The sequence below is a fragment of the Thalassophryne amazonica genome, chromosome 14, assembly GCF_902500255.1.
Source record: "Thalassophryne amazonica chromosome 14, fThaAma1.1, whole genome shotgun sequence".
Lineage (NCBI taxonomy): Eukaryota > Metazoa > Chordata > Actinopteri > Batrachoidiformes > Batrachoididae > Thalassophryne > Thalassophryne amazonica.
The window spans coordinates 40,670,253-40,685,528 of record NC_047116.1 but is presented as its reverse complement, the minus strand read 5'-3'; the positions used below and the strand labels follow the sequence as shown (position 1 = coordinate 40,685,528).

General features: G+C 44.5%; 1 protein-coding gene across 2 annotated transcripts in view; it reads left to right on the top strand.

The window, feature by feature from the left end:
- The window catches only part of bard1 (BRCA1 associated RING domain 1), a 101,281-nt gene that overhangs the window by 75,070 nt on the left and 10,935 nt on the right, over positions 1 to 15,276 (top strand). The window contains exon 10 of one of the 2 annotated variants that reach the window (XM_034186119.1): positions 14,595 to 14,608. The exons of the other annotated variant lie outside the window; for it this stretch is intronic. Coding sequence (XP_034042010.1) covers positions 14,595 to 14,608 — 14 coding nt within the window. The remainder of the gene's footprint in view (positions 1 to 14,594; positions 14,609 to 15,276) is intronic. 2 annotated transcript variants of the gene reach the window in all.

Genomic DNA, 15,276 nt, shown 5'->3' with positions numbered 1-15,276 from the left:
CTGATGTCAATGTTGTGGATCGAGTGGCCCATGGTGGCGGTGGGGTTATGGTATGGGCAGGCGTCTGTTATGGACGAAGAACACAGGTGCATTTTATTGATGGCATTTTGAATGCACAGAGATACCGTGATGAGATCCTGAGGCCCATTGTTGTGCCATACATCCAAGAACATCACCTCATGTTGCAGCAGGATAATGCACGGCCCCATGTTGACAAGGATCTGTACACAATTCTTGGAAGCTGAAAATGTCCCAGTTCTTGCATGGCCAGCATACTCACCGGACATGTCACCCATTGAGCATGTTTGGGATGCTCTGGACTGGCATATACAACAGCGTGTACCAGTTCCTGCCAATATCCAGCAACTTCGCACAGCCATTGAAGAGGAGTGGACCAACATTCCACAGGCCACAATTGACAACCTGATCAACTCTATGCGAAGGAGATGTGTTGCACTGCATGAGGCAAATGGTGGTCACACCAGATACTGACTGGTATCCCCCCCCCCCAATAAAACAAAACTGCACCTTTCGAGTGGCCTTTTTATTGTGGACAATCTAAGGCACACCTGTGCACTAATCATGGTGTCTAATCAGGCATCTTGATATGGCACACCTGTGAGGTGGGATGGATTATCTCAGCAAAGAGAAGTGCTCACTATCACAGATTTAGACTGGTTTTTGAACAATATTTGAGGGAAATGGTGATATTGTGTATGTGGAAAAAGTTTTAGATGTTTGAGTTCCATCTCATACAAAATGGGAGCAACCAAAAGTGTTGTGTTTATATTTTTGAGTGTATTTGTATGTTACTGCTGCAAATAAGTATTTTCAACACCTGTGAAAATCAATGTTAATATTGGTACAGTAGCCTTTGTTTGCAATTACAGAGGGTCAAACATTTCCTGTAGTTTTTCACCAGGATTTTTCTATTGGGTTTAGGTCTGGAGACTGGCTAGGCCACTCCAGAACCTTGATATGCTTCTTACGTAGCCACTCCTTGGTTATCCTGGCTGTGTGCTTCAGGTCATTGTCATGTTGGAAGACCCATTCTCGACCCATCTTCAATGCTCTAACTGAGGGAAGGAGGTTGTTCCCCAAAATCTCGCAATACATGGCCCCGGTCATCCTCTCCTTAATACAGTGCAATCGTCCTGTCCCATGTGCAGAAAAAAACCCCCAAAGCATGATGCTTCCACCCCCCATGCGGACGGTGTTTTTGGGATGGTACTCAACATTCTTCTTTCTCCAAACACGGCGAGTAGAATTAAGACCAAAAAGTTCTATTTTAGTCTCATCTGACCACATAACTTTCTCCCATGCCTCATCTGGATCATCCAAATGGTCATGGGCAAACTTAAGACAGGCCTGGATGTATGCTGATTTAAGCAGGGGAACCTTCCATGCCATGATTGATTTTAACCCATGATGTCTTAGTGTATTACCCACAGTAACCTTGGAAACAATGGTGCCAGCTCTCTTCAGGTCATTGACCAGCTCCTCCCGTGCAGTTCTGGGCTGATTCCTCACCTTTCTTAGGATCATTGATACGCCACGAGGTGGGATCTTGCATGGAGCCCCAGTCCGAGGGAGATTGACAGTCATGTTAAGCTTCTTCCTTTTTCTAATAATTGCTCCAACAGTTTATCTTTTTTCACCAAGCTGCTTGGCACTTGCCCTGTAGCCCTTTCCAGCCTTGTGGAGGTCTACAATTTTGTCTCTGGTGTCTTTGGACAGCTCTTGGTCTTAGGCATGTTAGTAGTTGGAGTCTTACTGATTGTGTGGGGTGGACAGGTGTCTTTATGCAGCTAACAACCTCAAATAGGTGCTTCTAATTTGTAATAAGTGGAGTGGAGGTGGACTTTTTAGAGGCAGACTAACAGGTCTTTGAGGGCCAGAATTTCTGCTGATTGGCAGGTGTTCAAATACTTATTTGCAGCAGTAACATGCAAATAAATTATTAAATAATCATACATTGTGATTTCCGGATTTTTATTTTTTTTAGATTGTCTCTCACAGTGGACATGCACCTCAGATGAAAATTTCAGACCCCTCCATGATTTCTAAGTGGGAGAACTTGCAAAATCGCAGGGTGTTCAAATACTTATTTTCCTCACTGCAGACCATGGAAGACTTTTGGAGGTGATCCGGATTCAGATTCTGGATCAAGATTTCACTTCATATAGTCTTTGAAGGATTCCATTAAAAAAAAAAAAACAACTACAGATTTTCACCAAATTTGCACCACTGAGAGATATTAGGGCAGGGAAGATGTTTGGAGGTGATCCGGATCTGGATTCTGGCTCAGTATTTTACTTTATAGGCTTTTAAGGATAACTTCAAATCTACTTCACCGATTCTCACCAACTTTGCACCACAGATAGATATTAGGCCATGGAAAACTCATGGTTTACCATTTTGTCAATTTATATCAGATTGCAATATCTTGATCAGTTGGACCGTTCTGGATCAATATGCAATTATTGCATTGTGTTGTGGAATCTGGATCCAGGTGAAGTCCAGGTCACGATGTAAATAACATTTTGAGTCCTCGTCAACCCTCGACGGATGTCAGAAATCTCGGATTGCAGTTGTTTCTGTTGTCGCGTTATCTGTTCGCTGTGATGCATTGACAATGATGAAATTATGTTGAACTTGGGGATAACGGCAGTAGATACTCAAACATTTGATATTACTTACTTCAAATGATGTTATGTTCTCAAAGGTACACGTGTTTTGATTCAGCTTTAGTTTACTGGTCCCCGTAGTAAACTTGCTGACACTTTGTTTAAGCACATTGTTGTAGGTCTTTTATGCTGTTATGAGACGTGTACACATTTTTGGGTCATTGTGAAATTGTGATGGGAAAAATTAGACTGTGACAGGTTGCCACAGACTAGGTAGTTAATGAGATTCAGTTGAAATCCAGCTTGTATTTGTATTTGGAAATGGAAAAACTGTGCTATTCACATACCTTTGTATTCTCTGGAACACGTGCAGTGTCCTGGGGAAACACTAAAAGAATATTTAGTGTGAGGCAGCGTACTGTTAAAGCCTTTGTGCCAGCTGCTGTTTGTATCCACCTGTTTACATTTCTGACAGCCAAAATAGTTAGTGTGTGGGTGATGAGGGCATTTAAAGTAGGAATCAGTGTCTTCAAGGCTTCAGTATCACAACTCTTAAAAATATGAAACGACCTTTTCTGCTCCTTGATTTATGCCAAACTTGAACCTCATCTTCCTCCACACGTATTTAGTGGTAGTCTGGTTCAGGTGAAGGAAAATGGAATTTTGTGACTAAGAATTTTCTGGCACCTTGACGTGAGCTTGAATGTTGGATCTGTCATTAGTATCACTTCACTCTGTGCCTATTAGGAGTGAAATAGCACCTCTGTCTCTCTTTCTTTCTCTGCTTCTCTCTCTGCATCAGGAAGCCTTGTCAGGTTTGTGTGGTGGTGTCACACTTATCCTCTCCCACTGTATTTTCCTCCACTCAGGTTGTCTCCTTTATGACAGTCAGTGCATCCTTTCTGTCTCTGTCTGTTACCTTGAGAGCACAAGTATTCCAGTGGGCATTGAGTGCTGCAGGCACTTCACTGTCAACAAGGCCAAGCTTCAGTTTGCCTTTGTTGGCCTTTCATTTCAATTCAATTTATTTATATTTCATCAATTCACAGCACAAGTTACCACAAGGGCAAGGTCCAAATCAGCAGACCTGGACCAGGAAAGTCAAGGGTTTTTCTACAAAAAATGTAGCAAGGTGGCAACACCACATGCGAGGTTCGGAACAATCAAGCTGGGGGGGATAGTGCTGAAGGCTCCCCACCCCCACCAGCTGTGGTGCAGAGCTTTTGAAAATTTGAGGTCAAAATGGGGCATTCTGTGGCTTCTTCAAGGACCGTGTAGTGACTCGGGTAAATAAGGGGAAGTAACTCCAAATGGGAAAGTTATCATTACAGAACTCTATAACACAGAGACTATGACTTTTGTAATCAAAATGGCAGCGTGAAATAGCGAGGTGGAGCGAAACAATAACAGGGCGTGGGAGCTGCGTGAAATAGGACAGGTTTCTTCCTGTCATTTTGCCACATTTTTAGTATTTAGGGAAAGAAAATATGCTGTTTATTAGGAACGGGCTTGCTATTTCCTGCTGTTAATGTTATGGATTTACGGAAGAATCTATTGCCCGAGGGGAAGGCTGTATGCTAGGATAATGCTTAAAGATATAAATAAAATTGGCTTTTCTGCAGTTTATTTCCATAAAATTGGCCATTTTTCTATATGTTGACATTGACCTCTGTCTATATCAAACCACTTCTTCCATCCATAGGCCCAGTGGACCAATAAAGTTGAAAATGGAAGTGGGTATTCTTAAGATATCTTGCTAACATATACGAGGTCTGTCCGTAAGTATAGGTCCTTTTTATTTTTTTCAAAAAACTATATGGATTTCATTACATATGTTTTTACGTCAGACTGCTTGAACCCTCGTGCGCATGCGTGAGTTTTTCCCACGCCTGTCGGTGACGTCATTCGCCTGTAAGCACTCCTTGTGGGAGGAGTCGTCCAGCCCCTCGTCGGAATTCCTTTGTCTGAGAAGTTGCTGAGAGACTGGCGCTTTGTTTGATCAAAATGTTTTCTAAACCTGTGAGACACATCGAAGTGGACATAGTTCGAAAAATTAAGCTGGTTTTCAGTGAAAATTTTAACGGCTGATGAGAGATTTTGAGGTGACACTGTCGCTTTAAAAGGACGTCCCACAGTGCGAGACGTCGCACAGCGCTCTCAGGGCGGCGTCATCATCAGCCTGTTTCAAGCTGAAAACCTCCACATTTCAGCTCTATTGATCCAGGACGTCGTGAGAGAACAGAGAAGTTTCAGAATAAGTCGGTTTCAGCATTTTAATCCGGATATTCCACTGTTAAGGAGATTTTTTTAATGAAGCCGCCGCGACGCTCCGCCGCAGGAAAAAACACCTCCGTTGGAAGCCTTAAGGACAAGTTGGAACATGTCCAGCTGTTAACAATTTCTCATATACTCACTCCACTGAAAGCCATCAAAAGCCGCCTGGGATTTTACAAATGGTATCAAACACGGAGGTGTTTTTTCCTGTGCCGCCGCTCCGTGCCGGCTGCGTCCCGACGCGCGGACTCGTCCGCACGTCTTTCATTAAAAAAAATCTCCTTTAACAGTGGAATATCCGGATAAAAATGCTGAAACCGACTTCTTCTGAAACTTCTCTGTTCTCATCACGACGTCCTGGATCAATAGAGCCTGAAATGTGGAGGTTTTCAGCTTGAAACAGGCTGATGACCGCCGCCTGAGAGTGCAGCACGACGTCTCGCACCGTGGGAAGTCCTTAAAGCGACAGTGTCCACATCAAAATCTCTCATCAGCCGTTAAAATTTTCACTGAAAACCAGCTTAATTTTTCGAACCATGTCCACTTCGATGTGTCTCACAGGTTTAGAAAAAATTTTGATCAAACAAAAGCGCCAGTCTCTCAGCAACTTCTCAGACAAAGGAATTCCGACGAGGGGCTGGACGACTCCTCCCACAAGGAGTGCTCACAGGCGAATGATGTCACCGACAGGCGTGGAAAAACTCACGCATGCGCACAAGGGTTCATGCATGTCTGACGTAAAAAACATATGAATGAAATCCATATAGTTTTTGAAAAAATAAAAAGGACCTATACTTTATGGACAACCCTCGTAGGTGCATAGAGAACAATGCGATCACAAACACACACTTCTGGTGATGTCACTAAAATGAATGTGGCACCAACGACCCTTGAGGAATGTCGCATTTCAACAGCGCCAGAGATGATTTGCTGTTCCCAACTTCTACACAGAAAACCTATCAAGATCTGATTGAAACCAGCAGGTTGTTCATTGTTTCTCCTGTGATGTCAGGCAGAGAAAAAGAGTGCTGCAAGAAAACAGCTTTCTCTGATTTCTCCCAGTAACCATAAATTTTGAAGTGTTGCATTAATACTGCAGTAAGTGCAAATGTCCCATTCAAAATGGTGTTAAATCACCTGTTGTCGTGGTAAGTCATGTCAGTCAACACTAAACAAAATAAATCAGATGATTTAAGACGATTTTAAATGGGGCAATATGCTCTTGTTGCAGTGTTACTGTATAACTGCAAAAAAATTACTGTGTGGTTTGTCAACATATCAAACAGTTTTTTGCAGAACTGTTATTCTGTTATTATTATTATTATTATTATTTATTTGTCTGTCTGTTACATCAAAACTACTGCTTGGATTTTGACAAACTTTTCGCCACACATAGATATTAGGCAATGGAAGACCCCATTAAATTTGGAGGTGAATCTGATTCTGGATCAGATTTCAGTTTAGGGCCCCTTCACACAAAACGCGAGGTTGGGTGAAAGAAACAGAAACCGGCCCAAAATCCGCAAACAATAAACGAAATGGGGAACCGCAAAACATTCCACCAGCTGTCGGGAGGGACACACGGTTGGGACAGGCATGCATGAGACCGCGGTGAGGGTTTCGTGCATGTTCGGTGTTTGCGCGCATGAACACAGTGCAAGCACGTGGAAAGTCGAGCACACAGCAGTGAAGCAAAAAAAAAAAAACAGAAAAAACCCCACAATTTATAATACTGAATTCCTATTATAAAGAGTGGTCTTAAGTCCCTTTCACACTGGTGCAAACGTAGAGCTGCTGTATTGCGGCGTTTTGTTTTTCGTTAGTACGCCAAAATGTGTGCGTACTCAGCCTTTTTCTGTGTTCATTGCGTTCGTAGATTTGCTTGCAGACTGCGTGTGTTTGCCTTTTAATGTGTGCGCACACTTGCGTGTAGCCCTTGCTGCTATTTAAAACCAATTCAACTGTTTCAGTTCACTCCTGTTGGCTGTGCAGAACATAGTGTTGCGCTTGGAAAATAGTATACTGTATCATGAGGTTTTTAACAGTTGAATTAGCGCCGTGTATGTAGCCATCGTTGCTATTTTCTTCCTCTGTGGAAGTGTGCTCTGTTCTCATACTGCACAGTGTGGTGCAGGCCGTGGTAAAGGTTGCCATGAATGAAGCACTGTGACTCGTTAAAACTTTTGAAGCTCCTGTTGCTCCGATCAAGTCCGCTGATTTGATCAGACCTGATCGATCAGGGCGTGTGATGAGCACATGACATGCAGCGATGGTGCTTTTATTTTAAAGAGTCACGGTGCTGAAGCGATATGTGTTTTTAATTTATTTCCATGTGAGGACAGCATGCCCCCGTCCACCCCTCATGGTGAAGTTACGTGAGGTCATATTCTACAAGCCACTACAGATGTTCTCCAGCTGTGACTTGTGAGCACAGATATATATAATTTTTTCTTCAAGTTGGTGCTGCCGATGCAGCTGCCTGTTATTTCAGCTCTGCCCCCTCTTTTCCTACTTTCGCTATTTTTAATACTTTTTAATAGTAACTTATTTGTCTTTATTTGCAGTGGGTGGTACCCTGTGCAAGTATGCACATGGGAAACCCAGTTTTATTACTCTTGTGATTAGTTTTATGCTGCTTTCGGCACTATTTGAGGCAGCGCGGGAAAATCCCTTTGTTTCCAACTCCGGACATCCCATTGTTTATAGCCGGAATCAGCTGCTTGGACTAAGAGACTCTATGTACAGTGGGCCGGGTCCCCGCTATGCTGAGCACCTGGACATACCTGTGGACATACAGAAGAGACGGAGAGGCTGCAGGGGTGGACGGACGAAGCGGAGAAGGACTTATATTCCGTCTGTGGTCATGGGGAATGTAAGATCTCTCTGCAACAAGGCAGAGGAGCTATCAGCGCTAACCCTTTTCCAGAGGCTGCATAAGGGCTGCATTCTCATGTGCTTCACAGAGACGTGGTTGGGAGGAACATGTACCGGACTCGTCATTAACATTACGGCTTTACACTCATCCGCGTGGACAGGATGTTGGTGGAGAGCGGAAAAAAAAGAGGCGGGGGGCTTGCCGTTTATGTGAGTGAGAAATGGTGCAACGCAGCTCATGTTCACGTGAAAGATCAGCTCTGCTTCTCAAACGTGGAGCTACTCGCGGTGAGCATGAGGCCGTACTATCTCCCACTGGAGTTTGGAAGTGTGATTACAATCTGCACGTATATTCCTCCCTCTGCAGACGCTGCCACTGCCTGTGAGCGGATCCACTGTACAGTCACGCGGCTGCAGACACAACACCCCGCGCCCTCTTCCTCATCACCGGGGACTTTAACCACGCATCCCTCTCCGCCACCCTCCCCACGTTCACGCAGTACATCATGTGTAAAACCAGGGACAATAAAATACTGGACCTTTTTTTACGCTAATGTGGGGGACGCTTACACCTCCACCCCCCTCCCCCCCGCCGGGATGCTCGGATCACAATCTCGTCTATCTGCTCCCCCATTACATACTCAGGGTGAGAACAGAACCAATACAGAAAAGGTGGGTGAAACTCTGGACTGAAGAGGCCACTGAGAGGCTGAGGGACTGTTTCAGAACCACAGACTGGAGCATGTTTCAAAACTCTTAGTGGTGAAGACATGAACGGCCTGACCCAGTGTGTCACTGATTACATGAACTTCTGTGTGGAGAGCACTGTGCCCACCCGGAGGGTACGGTGCTTTCCCAACAACCACCCCTAGGTGACCCCCGAGCTGAAGGTCCTGATGAACCAGAAGAAGAGGGCTTTCAACTCAGGAGACAGAGAGGAGAAGGGCTTTCAACTCAGGAGACAGAGAGGAGAAGCGTAGAGTCCAACGGGAGCTCCAGTGGAAGATCCGTGCAGCCAAGAAGGTGTATGGAGGCAAGATGGAGGAGCAGCTGGCCCGGAACAACGTCAGGGATGTGTGAAGATGCCTCAAGACTGCCTCTGGATTTGGGCAGGGTGCCAGCAAGACTGCAGGTGGAGATTCTCGGTTCACAGAGGAGCTAAACAGTTACTTTAATCATTTTGGCTCTTCAGCAGCCAGCCCTCCAGTCCCTATGACCCCCCACCTTCTACCCCCCCGGTAACCTCCGCTGCACCCCGGAACTTTGTCCCTCCTCCCCCGGGACTGTATTCAGCACCAGCCCACCTCAGCTCACACCTCAGCTTCCCCCTCCCTCCCCCCTCACTGTAACTCCAACTGAGGTGAGAGGCCAGCTCCTGTGGCTGAAGCAGAGGAAAGCAGCAGGACCTAATGGGATCTCCCCGAGGCTGCTGAGGACCTGTGCAGATGAGCTCTGTGAGGTCCTCAGCCACATCTTCAACATGAGCCTCAGCCTGGGGGTGGTCCCCACACTGTGGAAGACCTCCTGTGTGGTCCCGGTTCCCAAAACACCACATGCCAAGGAACCAGCCCACTAGAGACCAGTTGCCCTGACCTCCCACCTCATGAAGACCATGGAACGGCTCGTCCTGTCTCACCTCCGCACTGTGGTGAGCGACATCCTGGACCCACTGCAGTTCGCCTACAGGCCCAACATCGGGCACTGTCATCTACCTGCTCGGATCTGCAGCGAGTGCTCACCCACCTGGAGACCAGCGGGAGCGCTGTGAGAGTCATGTTCTTCGATTTCTCCAGTGCTTTCAACACAATCAGACCAGTGCTGTTGCGGGGGAAGCTGGAGGACGCAGGTGTGGGTGGACATCTCGCCACCTGGACCATCGACTACCTCACTGACCGCCCGCAGTACATGCGGCTATCAGTCTGAGGTGGTAAGGTGCAGCACCGGGGCCCCCCAGGGCACCGTCCTCTCACCTTTCCTCTTCACCCTCTACACCTCGGACTTCACCTACAACACGGACAGCTGCCACCTCCAGACGTTCTCTGATGACTCCGTCATTCTGGGTCGCGTGTCTGAGGTGAATGAGCTGGAGTACCGGTCGGTCATCACAGACTTCGTGGACTGGTGTGAGCGCAACCACTTGTGTCTCAACACTAGTAAGACGAAGGAGATGGTGATCGCCTTCAGAAGGAAACACCACCTCACCCACCGGTGAACATGTAGGGGGAGGACATAGAGCCTGTGGACAGTTTCAAATACCTGGGTGTTCACCTCAACAACAAACTGGACTGGACTCACAACACCAACACCCTGTACAAAAAGGCCAGAGTTGCCTCCACCTCCGGAGGAGACTGAGATCTTTTGGAGTGATCAGGCCTCTGCTTAATACCTTCTATGACTATGTTGTAGCCTCTGCTCTCCTCTATACTGTCGTCTGTTGGGCCCCGGGCAGCACAGAGCGGGAGAGAAAGAGACTGAATAAGCTGGTCAGGAAGTCCAGCTCTGTCCTGGGCTGTCCTCTGGACTCTCTGGAGGAGGTGGCTGAGAGGAGGGTGTTAACTAAGTTCAAATCCATCATGGACAACTCCTCTCACCCTCTGCACCGGACTGTAGTGGAGCTGAACAGCTCGTTCAGTGACAGGCTGAGGTCGTTCCTCCGTGCTGCTGTCAGATTATACAATAACACTGTGAAATAACCACATGCAATAATATGTCCACAAAGCTCGTGCAATATTAATATGTCCACAAATCGTGCAATAACAACTAGTTTACAAATCCCTGCACTAATGTCACCTTATCACATCTAAACTCCACTCAACATATTGTAAATAAGATGCTCCTATCTCCTTTTCAATCCCAATCATGTTTATATATATATATGCATATGTACTTATATAGGTATATATATATTTTACTTCTACCTCTTCTACCTTGTACTCTTACAAGTATTGTTATTATTGCTTATCCTTGCACATGCTGTTTAATGAACATTTTCCTCTACTTGCACCCATCTTGTGTGTTTTTTAAGAGCTGACGTAACATGTGAATTTCTCCTCTGTGAGATCAATAAAGGTTATCTTATCTTAGATATGTGAACAGCTGCACATTTGCAGACCTCGTCAGCTCACAGAAAAAAAGGCTCATTCTCTGTTCCTTTGTTCAGTGAATTTTATTTTATGTATGTAGTTATTGTTGTATATAGAGTACTATTATTTTTTTGTCCTGCAGCTGTCTGATGTCTGTATTTTTAATTTAACACCTTGCGTGCATGGTCAGGTCCAGCTTTTTTTAAGCTGACATGCACCATATGTCCACAGCAAAGCAATCACACTCTTTTATTTACCCTTATTTGTTTTATTTAATTTCCACTCTGTCTGTCTGTCATGTAAACTACAATTGATGTGGTTGACGTGACATCAGCCTGCCCAGCCGGCTCATTAACTTCACACTGTGCTGTGCATGCTCAGACACTATCCACTAGTGTCTAGTCCTTCTGGCTAGTCCTTCTGTGATCAGCTGAGTTGCAGTGCACAACGTTCAGCTGTTTGAGCTGTGCACTGCACTTGACAGCGATCGCATTCAGCCATAATTCTGGATTTGTGTGTGTGCGCCCCCCAACACAAATGGCTTGTGGATTGTGCTGTGACACACACACACACACACACCGCACTCTTACATGCCATGTGTGTGTTTGGGAGTTCGGCACACTCACAGCCATGTGTGTTGCTTCGTAACGCAGACTTGTGTGGCACTTAGACAGATTTCATAGACAGCTCGAATGTGGTCATCTGCACTCCACTATCGTGCTAGGAGCGCAAATAGGCCTGCATTTACTAAGTGCCAAGCGAGTGTTGTTGGATATTCATGTGTGGCACCTGAAATTTGGCTGATACCAGCCGAGAGGGTGGTCGAATGGGCACTCGCTGTCTTTCGGCCGCTGGTGTGCGAGAATGGTTGTGGCAACAGCTGTACGAGGCATTTGAGGAGGCGCCAATTTTTCACAAGTGGCATGCAGTTCTTCCTTTGTGCGTTTGGTCAACTTAATTTTTTTTCAGATAACTTGCAGCCCAATTTTGTGGACCCCAATTCGTGTGAGTTAACAAGGCTCACCTGTATAGGCTTTGAAGAATTATGTCCAAAAAAAAAAAACCTTCACGCATCAACACCAAATTTTCACCACAGATAGATATTAGGGCATGGAAGACTCAACTGAATTTTGGAAGTGATCCAGATTGGCGGATGTCAGAAATCTCGGATTGCTCTTGTTGGGCTTTGACTTTGGAAGATTGTACATGAGAATGCATCCTTTTTTGTGTTGCAGTCTGTCCAGGTGGAAAAGCTTATCTTTATTTATTTTTACAACCATCAGTACACTATTCAATACTGTGCATACTGTGATATCTGACAGCAAACATAACAGCAAGTGAAGTATTCTGTATGCTACATTAACAACATGAGATGTGTTAACAAAGTCAGATACACTCTTAAGAATATCAACTGATTATGTCAAGTACTTCTAGCTGATGGTTAACTTGGCAGATTGAACAGTTTTTATCTTAGTTATATAGGTGCTGCACAGCTCTCTGTGTTGAACCTCCTTGAAGACCTTATCCTTCCGTTCATTCAGGCATTTATGTGTGATGTTGGAGGCCAACTGAACCAGATGTCCATGGCATATGAACCCCTAATGGCCCTCACCAGAAACCCTCTTTGCTTCACTTCTGCATTCACCCCGTGGTTAGCAGTGTGCCTGGCATTGGTGCATTTGTGTCTTATAGGCATTAGAAGTGATTTATTCAATGTTTTGGGAAAAACATGCCTATAACTAGCAAGTTGACTGAAGCCAACTTTTTTGTGGCTTGTGCACCAGTTTACACTCAGATTTTGTATTGCATAAATGCATTAAGCCATGTCAGAATGGCATTCACGAGTTAAAAGTGGGTCCAACTGGTTGCATTGTCTTCCTCTTACCTTGATGTCTTTGTGAAAACCTGCCACAATGTCAACACTGACCTCACCAACATGTATTCTTAATAATTTTGTAATCATGTTTTAAAGGAAATTTTGGAAAGCATTTGAATGGGCCAGATTTAGCTGTCAGATATTTGAGCTATGCACTTTAGAAGAAAGGAGTCCTGTGTATACCCTGAGGTCTTTGGTGCAGGTGCTTATCCCTGGAGTCCGTAATGTGAAGCCGAGAATCTAAAAGTCCCTGTGGGTGGGACACTAGTCTGTCACAGGTTACTTCTCCAAACAAGGCTGGTATTAATGTACAAGTTGTTCACGGACACAGTTATTGTGACAGCAGGGATCAAGTCCAAATCTACATATTGATAGTCCAACTCCTTATCCCACTGAGCTACCTGCTTTTTTTATGCACTTTAGACTGTGTGCCATATACCAACAAGATAGGCCCTAAATCTCTTTCTCACACTTATTTGCTCTTAAAAAAAAAAATAAAAATCTTTTTAAATATAATGAGGACCTGCTGATCATCAGTTAAAATTTTCTTCATATATCTTACTTTGTGTCAAAATTGTGGCAAATATCACATTGTTGTCAGAGTGAATAGATTTTCTGAGACACATTTAGCTCCAGAAAAATTGTACTTTTAGTTATTTGTACCATTCTTGGTCTGTAAAGGCTGGTGCTGTCCTTTAAAAATTTCTATCTGTTGGATGATGTTACACAGCAGATTTCATTCAGCCACCTTCGGCGTATCAGTTAAGACTTCGCAGAAAATTAGCTCATGGAGTTTGATTCCAGTGCAAAGACTTTTCATCACTTTTTCATTGTATTGCAGTGGACTCATCTTGTCTATCATACAACCATTACTGAAAACCACTCTTTTTTTTTTTTTTTCTTTTTCTTTTTTCTACCACCTTGTGTATTTTCCCCTGTCCCCTGTTTAATGGCCAGTGCACCTCTACTGTGGCTCTTGTGGCCTTCAAGCTAGTCGCGCTACTGCTTACACACAAGCTGTCGACAGCCCTGTACTTCCTCCAATATACAGGAGTTGTCACTCAGTTCATTTAACTTTTGGTGGCTGCCCTTCTGAATGTTTACCCAAAGTGGAAGTGCTGCTGCCAGGCTAGCACCAGGATTTAAACAGTGAAATCAGTACAAGTAGGATAATACACTATAAACTGAGTAACGTTTGTCCATCTGTCCCTTCTCCTCCCAAGTCCGTTGTCTGATTTCTGCTAAACTTGGAATGTAGATCAAGGCAATGGCAGATTTGGGGGTGGAAGTGGTTGTAACACCCACCCCTTGAGCCGCTGAGTCAAATTCAACTCCAAAATTTTCACTGTAAATTGCACCAACTCCTGCAATTGCCCAGCAAGGTCATCTTGGCTAAAATTAAATTTCTGGGGCCAAGGTCATGTCTGCTCGCCTGTTTGGTGACAGCGTCCTCCTCCCAGGTCCTTTTGCTGATTTCTATCATGCTTGGTATGTCAATGAAGGTTGGCCACAGCATTCCCCTTAAAGATTTAATATTAGGAAAGGTCGAGACATTTTGGTTTTTAAGCACATCTGGACCAAAGGTGGATTAAAGGACTGCCGTGGCAAGGTCAGCCATTTGGGTGAACTTTGAAGTCACTGGGGTCAAATGGTAGATTGTTGTAACTGTTAGTGTCTTCATGCTTTCTTAGTTAAGTCATTGCCATAGCTCCTCTTGAGTCACATAGTTGATGGTTGCTGAAGCAGTAAGTGTGTTCATTTGATTTCCTTCTTTCACTGAGTCAGGACCTGAAGCACAGCTTTGCTTTCTGCATTCTGTCTGCGTGGCCATAATTTGCAAATATGCTAATAAGTCACCAGCACTAAGTTCCAGTGTCCGGAGTGATTAACCCCAAATAGCTTCCCTTCTCTCTGGCAAAGTCTTGAACAGTAAAGGGGTTTCAGTAAATGAAAGCTGCAATTAAGGGAGATGAATAAATGTAATTACACTCTAGCCCGTGCTACTGAGAGCGTGTTTCCAGGTGCGTGTATAATTACTTGTTTTTGTAATCGAGGCAGTGTCGTGACATTCATATCACCGTATTGCACAGTGTGACGCCGCTGTGTGGAAAACTCGAAAAGACAACCGATGGTAGAAAGTCTCACATTTGTTGGTGTGGAGTAGTGTACCTGCATACTTATTACATTCGTGGGACTGAAGTTCTCTCTGTTAGGCTTCACCGGCTTTACAAAAGAGGCACTTTGAAACTTTGCAATGCAACCAGTTCTGTTATTTCAATCAGGTACTGATGTGCAGTCTTTAATTATAATTTGTTTTTTATGTATTTTATAAATGCACAGTATATCTGTGACAGTCGGCAATAAGCCGCTGTAATCTCTCTTATGTGTGACACTGAAGGATCATTAAAACAAGTGGTTTTGTTCCCACTCTCGATCTGCCTGTACTCCGTGGAAAAAAAAAGACAAAAAAAAAACTTTTTGGGGGTTTTTCGGAGCTTCTTTTTATTACATTTTGGAACAAAAGTTTCTGTTCAATCTCTTC